Source organism: Triticum aestivum, chromosome 4A, assembly GCF_018294505.1.
Source record: "Triticum aestivum cultivar Chinese Spring chromosome 4A, IWGSC CS RefSeq v2.1, whole genome shotgun sequence".
Lineage (NCBI taxonomy): Eukaryota > Viridiplantae > Streptophyta > Magnoliopsida > Poales > Poaceae > Triticum > Triticum aestivum.
This window is the reverse complement of record NC_057803.1, coordinates 136,720,679-136,728,935: the sequence shown is the minus strand read 5'-3', so window position 1 is coordinate 136,728,935 and position 8,257 is coordinate 136,720,679. Positions and strand designations below refer to the sequence as shown.

The 8,257-nt window shown below is 49.8% G+C and overlaps 1 protein-coding gene across 1 annotated transcript; it reads left to right on the top strand.

Moving 5' to 3' along the window:
- The first annotated feature begins 6,814 nt into the window (after positions 1 to 6,814).
- Positions 6,815 to 8,158, top strand: LOC123081859 (gamma-interferon-responsive lysosomal thiol protein). The gene is made up of 5 exons (XM_044504368.1): positions 6,815 to 7,164; positions 7,240 to 7,305; positions 7,444 to 7,584; positions 7,682 to 7,774; positions 7,886 to 8,158. The coding sequence occupies exons 1-5, from the start codon at positions 6,898 to 6,900 to the stop codon at positions 7,997 to 7,999; spliced, it is 681 nt and encodes a 226-aa protein (XP_044360303.1). The 5' UTR covers positions 6,815 to 6,897; the 3' UTR covers positions 8,000 to 8,158.
- Positions 8,159 to 8,257: the final 99 nt, after the last annotated feature.

Below are 8,257 nucleotides of genomic sequence, written 5' to 3'. Positions count from 1 at the left end.
GTGCGGCCATTGTTCTTGGCTTTTTTGGCCGAGGTGTCTGGCGAGCCATTCGTCTCGGACGTTATGCCTAAAAGCTGCTAAGGCTTCGGCATCCGGACAGTCGACTATCTGATTCTTTTTAGTGAGGAATCTATTCCAGAACTGCCGAGCTGATTCTCCGGGTTGTTGAGTTATGTGACTAAGATCGTCTGCATCCGGAGGGCGGACATAGGTCCCTCGAAAGTTTGCTCAGAAAGCATCCTCGAGCTCTTCCCAGCTTCCAATTGTGTTTTCGGGAAGGCTTTTAAGCCAATGCCGGGCTGGCCCTTTAAGCTTAAGGGGTAGATATTTTATGGCGTGGAGATCATCTCCTCTAGCCATGTGTATGTGGAGGATATAATCCTCGATCCAGACTCCAGGGTCTGTTGTTCCATCATATGCCTCTATGTTTACGGGTTTGAATTCCTCTGGGAATTCATAGTCCAGGACCTCATCGGTGAAACATAGGGGGTGTGCGGCGCCCCTGTATTTGGGTGTGCCGGATTCTGATGATGGCTTCATAGCGTTGCTTACGAGAGCTTGCTTTCTTGGCCCATAAATAGACCTGACTGGGCCATGATGCGAATCCTTAAGTGGGTCGCATGCCAATTTAGGTGCGGCGCCGCTTGCCGCTTTATGGGGTCGTCTATCCGACCGTGTGGCTTTTTCATTTTTTGAATGCGAGGGCTCTAGGGCCTCTTCGTCAAATTCAGGCAGTAGCTTTCTTTTTAGATAGCTTTTAGTGTGGCGACTGTCGCCGTACTTATCTGTGGTATTGATTATTTTGCTCCGTCTAATCCGGAGTGCGTCTTCCGCTGTTTTTAGCTTCCGCTTCTGCTTCTTTAGGCTGCATGCAGTTGCAACGAGCCTCTCGTGGAGGTTCTTCTGGTCCATAGGTTTATTCGGCGTGAGGTCATCCGGAATGCCGTTTTCGCCGGAGGAGGGATGTTCGGTTTCTCTATCCGTGTTGCCCTGTTCGGAGGGTTGCTCTAAGGCCTGCTCGTCGTCTACCGGCTCGTCCTGCTCTATGGCTGGGTTTTTGTTGAGGCGGGGCTTGGGTCAGCGTTTACGCCGACGCTTTGATTGCTTTTCGGGGGGTCGATCTCCCGTCCCATCCCCTTTTTCCTCATTGTCGCTTCCTTTAGGGGTATCCACCATGTACACATCGTGAGATGAGGTGGCTGTCCAATGCCCTATGGGCGTTGGTTCGTCGGTATCTCCTGCATCGTCATCCATGCTGTCGATGTCTCCGGAGTCGAAGTTGAGCATGTCGTTTAAATTGTTGACAGTGGCTACCAAGTGGGTGGGCTTTGAATTTCTTCATCGTCCGTATCTCATCCTCGCTGACCGTAGTTCGGCCAGGGCTCTCCTGATAAGGAGAGAGTCTTGAGAGAGTTCAGGATATCGCCACAAGGCGAGTGCTGAAAGATGTCTGCGGCGGTGAACTCCATTATCGGCGCCCAATCGGATTCAATTGGCAGGGGCGCGGGGGTTCGGAGTCCGGGGAGGAGTCCGGATCCTCGGAGTCACGGGTCGTGCAGAGTGTGGGGCTAGCGTTCGGCTCGATCGCTTTCAGGATCGCAGCCCCCGAGGTGACGTCCAACCGCTCATCCTCGATTGGCGCAATAGGCTCCGAGTTAGGGGTTGGAACCGATGCGTGTGCGGCCTCCAGGACACTGTCCGGAGGCAGAGCTAGATCATGCCCCTCGAGATACTGCGACGCGCTTGGCCGTGGCTCGAACCCGTCGAAGATCAAGTCTCCGCAGATGTCAGCCGTGTAGTTTAAGCTTCTAAACCTGACTTGATGGCCAGGGGCGTAGCTTTCGATCTGCTCCAGGTGGCCGAGCGAATCGGCCCGCAGAGCGAAGCCGCCAAAGAGGAAGATCTGTCCGGGGAGAAAAGTCTCACCTTGGACCGTATCGTTGTTGATGATCAAAGGAGCCATCGGGCCTAAAGGCGATGACACAGAGGAACTCTCAATAAAAGCACCAATGTCGGTGTCAAAACCGGCGGATCTCCGGTAGGGGGTCCCGAACTGTGCGTCAAGGCCGGATGGTAATAGGAGACAAGGGATACGATGTTTTTTACCCAGGTTCGGGCCCTCTCGATGGAGGTAATACCCTACTCCTGCTTGATTAATATTGATGATATGGGTAGTACAAGAGTAGATCTACCACGAGATCAAGGAGGCTAAACCCTAGAAGCTAGCCTATGGTATGATTGTTGTGTATGGAGTTGATTGCCTATGGATTACAACCCTCCGGTTTATATAGACACCGGATAGGGTTAGGGTTACATAAGGTCAGTTACAATGGTGGGAGATCTTGAATATCCGCATCGCCAAGCTTGCCTTCCACGCCAAGGAAAGTCCCATCCGGACACGGGACGAAGTCTTCAATCTTGCATCTTCATAGTCCAGGAGTCCGGCTGAAGGTATAGTCCGGCTACCCGAACACCCCCTAATCCAGGACTCCCTCACCCCTCCAACACTATAAACATGGAACCTTCCCCTCCGGATCATCTGTCCGATAACTGTCTGAAGCCGGGGAAATATCCACATATATTTTCCCGCTTCGTCTGTAATGCATAGCACTGTGTTAGGTCACCCCTAGCACATCATAATGCCATGGCATGCATCACGATGCATTTGTTTGCTCTATACTTATTGTTTCTCCCCCCTCTTCTCTCTGGTAGACCCTGAGACCGATGCTGCTCCTGGGTACGACTACACACCTGACGACTAGTCCCTTTCAAAAAAGCTTCCAGGCAAGCAAAAAAAACCCTTAATCATTCCTATATCACCCATTCTTTCTCTCTCATGCTTGCATTAGATTTTGATACTGTTGTTTGAGAGCTCATATTCTGATGCATAGCCTGCTTTTGTAACCTGCTATTGTACTTTACGTGATATCATATATGCTTATCATAGGTTGGTTAGAGATCCATCAGTGACCCCTCACCCTTGTCCTCGTTGCCCCACTTTTGTACCGGTGACTTCATCAACGTGATCGATGTGCAAAGACCGACACATCACCGCACACCCCCTTAGTTGTACGACTATGCAAAAGCTACTATCGAGTGCTGAGGGTGATACCTTGTAATGCACTCCTCATGATATCTCTATAGTGTAGCTAATCGGTCATGGATTACAGAGGGTGATTCCTCCTTCACCACTCCCGATAATGACTCTGTCGTGCAACACCTCAAGTGTGAACCCTTCGAGGGTGATTCCTCCAAGGTCATCTTGACGGTTACATCGAGTGGGAATCCATCAAGGGTGATTCCTTGGTTTTCCCTCTTGATGTTATGGACACACGGTTACCTTGACTTTACCCCAGAACCTTGTTAAAGTCGGGTCGACACCATGGGGTACCCACGAGAGTTACTGAAGTCGGGTTGACCATGAGGGTACCCACGAGATAATTACGAGGTACGGTCGGGCAGTCAAACCACCCTAGAGAGGGAGGGGCCTGACCCTTGCCGTAAGTCCTCGAGACGGGGTGATGGGATCACTGATCGTCTTAGCGCACTCCTAAGATACTAACGGGTTTGGATATGTGATCTGATTAGGCCTCTGGCCTTTTCGCACTAACCACCACACGGGAATAAGTATGGGCACTTGGCCTATCAAAGACTAGCATCTTGGATCGTCTTGCAGCATTAGAAGAGTGCAGATTAGCATATTATAAAGTAACAGGTATATTTTAGTAACGCCCAGGGATCCTTCATTGACTCCCCGTGAAAAAGCAATCCTGGAGCATCATATCCATTTAGTGTCTCAAGTATCCAGTTCTAGTTGTAATAGATCGGGATACAACTCCGAGCGTCCGTTACCGTGGACACGGCTATTCAAATAGATATACTTCCATGCAGGGGTGCACAAACTTACCCAACACGCTCGATTAAGTTTGGCCGAACACACTTTTCTGGGTCATGCCCGGCCTCGGCTGATCGACACATAGTAGTCCTACCTAGGCTCAACAGAGAGGCCAGCACGCCGGTCTACATCCTAAATGCAAAGGGGTCATGGGCCAATGGTCCTTTGTAATCCTTCATGTTGTGAACACGGCCTAGAGCAGACCCACCCCCTTATACAAGGGCAGGTGGTTACCGTCCAACCGGGCGCGCGCCGCTAAACCCCTGACGTCTGAGAGCTTTCGAAAGAATCGTACAATGCCAAGTATAGTCCAAATATATAGCCCCATTCCTTTGACGCCGATGCATATTTATCATAGATCCGATGTAAGTCTTGCGAGTACTTTGGACGAGTACTCATGGTTGCTTTGCTACCCTTTTTCCCCTTTACCCGATTGTTGCGATCAGATGACAAAGCCCAGGAGCCAGATGATCCCGCCGACGACTACTACTACCCCGACGGAGCCTACTACTACGTGGAACCAATGACCAGGAGTAGATAGGTGGCTCCCAGATATGAGGCCTGCGCCTTTTCAATCTAGATGTTAATGTTTTGCTAGCCTTCTTGAAGGAAATATGCCCTAGAGGCAATAATAAAGTTGTTATTTATATTTCCTTATATCATGATAAATGTTTATTATTCATGCTAGAATTGTATTAACCGGAAACTTGGTACATGTGTGAATACATAGACAAAACAAAGTGTCCCTAGTATGCCTCTACTTGACTAGCTCGTTAATCAAAGATGGTTAAGTTTCCTGACCATAGACATGTGTTGTCATTTGATGAACAAAATCACATAATTAGGAGAATGATGTGATGGACATGACCCATCCGTTAGCTTAGCATAATGATCGTTAAGTTTTATTGCTATTGCTTTCTTCATGACTTATACATGTTCCTTTGACTATGAGATTATGCAACTCCCGTATACCGGAGGAACACCTTGTGTGCTATGAAACGTCACAACGTAACTGGGTGATTATAAAGATGCTCTATAGGTGTCTCTGAAGGTGTTTGTTGGGTTTACATACATCGAGTTTAGGACTTGTCACTCCGAGTATCAGAGAGGTATCTCTGGGCCCTCTCGGTAATGCACATCACGATAAGCCTTGCAAGCAATGTGACTAGTGAGTTAGTTGCGGGATGATGCATTACGGAACGCGTAAAGAGACTTTCCAGTAACGAGATTGAACTAGGTATGAAGATACCGATGATCGAATCTCGGGCAAGTAACATACCGATGACAAAAGGAATGACGTATGTTGTCATTGCGGTTTGACCAATAAAGATCTTCGTAGAACATGTAGGAACCAATATGAGCATCCAGGTTTCGCTGTTGGTTATTGACCGGAGATGTGTCTCGATCATGTCTACATAGTTCTCGAACCCGTAGGGTCCCCACACTTAACGTTCGATGACGATTTGTATCATGAGTTATGTGTTTTGGTGACCGAAGATTGTTCGGAGTCCCGAATGAGATCGGGGTCTCGAAATGGCCGAGATGTAAAGATTGATATATTGGACGATAGTATTCAGACACCGGAATTGTTTTGGAGTGTTTTGGGTTTTTTCGGAGTACCGGGAGGTTACCGGAACCCCCCGGGGAAGTAATGGGCCAACATGGGCCAGAGGGGAGAAAGAGGGAAGCCCTCAAGGGGTGGCGCACCCGCCCCCCATGGGCGGTCCGAATTGGACAAGGGGAGGGGGCGCAACCCCCCTTTCCTTCCCCCTCTCCCTCTCCTTTCCCCTTTCCCCCTCCGAAAGAAGGAAGGGGTGGCCAACTTGGACTAGGAGTCCTAGTCGGTTTCCCCCCATGGCACCCCCCTTAGACCAGCCTCCTCCCCTCCTTTATATACGGGGGCAGGGGGCACCCCAAAGCACATCAATTGTTCTTTTAGCCGTGTGAGGTGCCCCCCTCCACAGTTTACTCCTCAGGTCATATTGCCGTAGTGCTTAGGCGAAGCCCTGCGCAGATCACATCACCATCACCGTCACCACGCCGTCGTGCTGACAAAACTCTTCCTCGACACTTTGCTGGATCAAGAGTTCGAGGGACAACATCGAGCTGAACGTGTGCAGAACTCGGAGGTGTCGTACGTTCGGTGCTTGATCGGTTGGATCGCGAAGACGTTCGACTACATCAACCGTGTCAAGCTAATGCTTCCGCTTTTGGCCTACGGGGGTATGTGGACACACTCTCCCCCTCTCGTTGATATGCATCTCCTAGATAGATCTTGTGTATTCGTATGGAAACAACTCCTCCCATTAAACGAACATTGCTGAAAAGTCTGCAATAAATTCAGAAAAATACGAGCCCGATTGTCACGCCTAGAACTTCCCGGGTGGGCTGATTCCACCACAAGAAATCTAATCATCTAAGCTACACTCAGTTTGCAATCCACCTCACATATTCAACAATTAGAGTAGAGTGAAATTTCCGTGGCTTAAAACTGACATCGAGCATCGTTCCCAATGCTCAGATTTGTAGCAGGGAAAATGTGACGACACACATGGGGTCGTCTCGCACTTTTTGTTTCCATTTTTCTTTTGCGCGTAGGAAAAAAGCCAGCATAGTTGTTGATTGTTTTTGAAATAGCCAACCGCTCGAACAGTAGCCAACATAATTGCATGGTTACGTATACACTAAACGTACCGAATGTCAGAGCACGCAGTTGTGCTGCTGTCTCGCACTCTTATAGAACGGCAAAATCACGCTCACCTTATCTTGGATTGCTTATGTACATATCCTGGGAAATACGTCAGCTTGTCAATCCAAAACTATTTTCTAGATGGAGCTATGCGCTTTCAGTTAGAGAGTAAGTCCATCGTGACACTGCAGCGAACTCGTTCACCTCTTTCCAGCACCCGGCTGCACACGCGGCCGCCCGGTTGGCGCTAATCACCTTCTATAACACTTTGCCATCACCTCTGCCGCATTGCTCGATCGGTTGAGCGAACACCATGGCTCGCGACCTCCACCATCTCCTGCTCCTCGCAGCGCTCCTCCAGCAGCTTTCCGCCACCTCCGCCGGCGACGTCGCGACTGGCAGCGGCGGCGAGAAGGTGCACGTGGCGATCTACTACGAGTCGCTGTGCCCCTACTCGGCCCGCTTCGTGACGAACCACCTCTTGAAGGCCTACAGGGACGGCCTACTCGACGCCGCCGACCTCACCCTCGTCCCCTATGGCAACGCCAAGGTCGACGCGCACGGCGCCATCACATGTCAGGTGGGTTCCTCTCCTTCTCCCTTCGGCTGTAGAGATGCTCATACTGACGTTGGGATACTGGCTTGTTGCATGCAGCATGGCCCCGATGAATGCCTTCTCAACACCGTTCAGGCTTGCGCCATCGACGCCTGGCCGGACGTGGTAATTCAGTTTATTCACACCTCATCTTAATCTCTGCTCGCTGCTTCACCACCCAACGTATTATTGCGACTGCACGACACAACAACGACAACGAGAACTTTTCTTGAAACTGATAGCTGTTGTTTTGTTTTGATGCAGAAAGTGCATCTCGGCTTCATTTACTGCGTGTCGGACCTGGTGATGAAGAACAGGCACCGGGAGTGGGAGTCGTGCTTCCAGAAACAGGGGCTTGACCCCAAGCCAGTCACGGAGTGCTACAAGGGCGAGCGTGGCCACAATGTCCGTCCCCTTTGCATCTGCTTTTGTTGCATCATTCACATGAAATTTATATGCAAAATTGCTAAACCAGTGTTGGCATTTCGCATGTTCCATCCAGCTTTCGCTCGAGTACGGGAGACAGACAGCTGAGCTCGTGCCTCCTCACCAGTTCGTTCCATGGGTTGTGGTCGACGGCAAGCCGCTCTACAACGTAAGGGGCCGTTTTCTTCGTTTTTGCCATGGGACAGTTTCATGTCTGCATTTCACCATCTATATATGCATAAGCTAGTCCTTGAAATAATCAATCATGTCTTGGTATCAGGATTACGGGAAATTCGAAGCTTACATCTGCAAGGCGTACAAGGGCTATCCCCTCCTGGAGGCGTGTCGAAGCCCGGGCATGGAGGCAGAGAACGATGTGTACGGCCGACTTTGATCGTGCCGATGGTGATGCCATCGACGAGATTAGGATGGTCCTTCCGGATGGTGATAATAATAACTGATAAATTATGTTTCCTTTTGGGGATCATACATCTGAACATAGGGCGGTTCAATCTCTCTGTCAAGGTTAATAAATCGAGTGGTTGTGCTCTTAGATTGATCTGGTTTGTTCAGTTGACATATGGAATCAATAGCCAGATCCTGGACCTGGAGTACATGCTCTGTTGAAAACAAACAGGCAGCATGGAAAGTT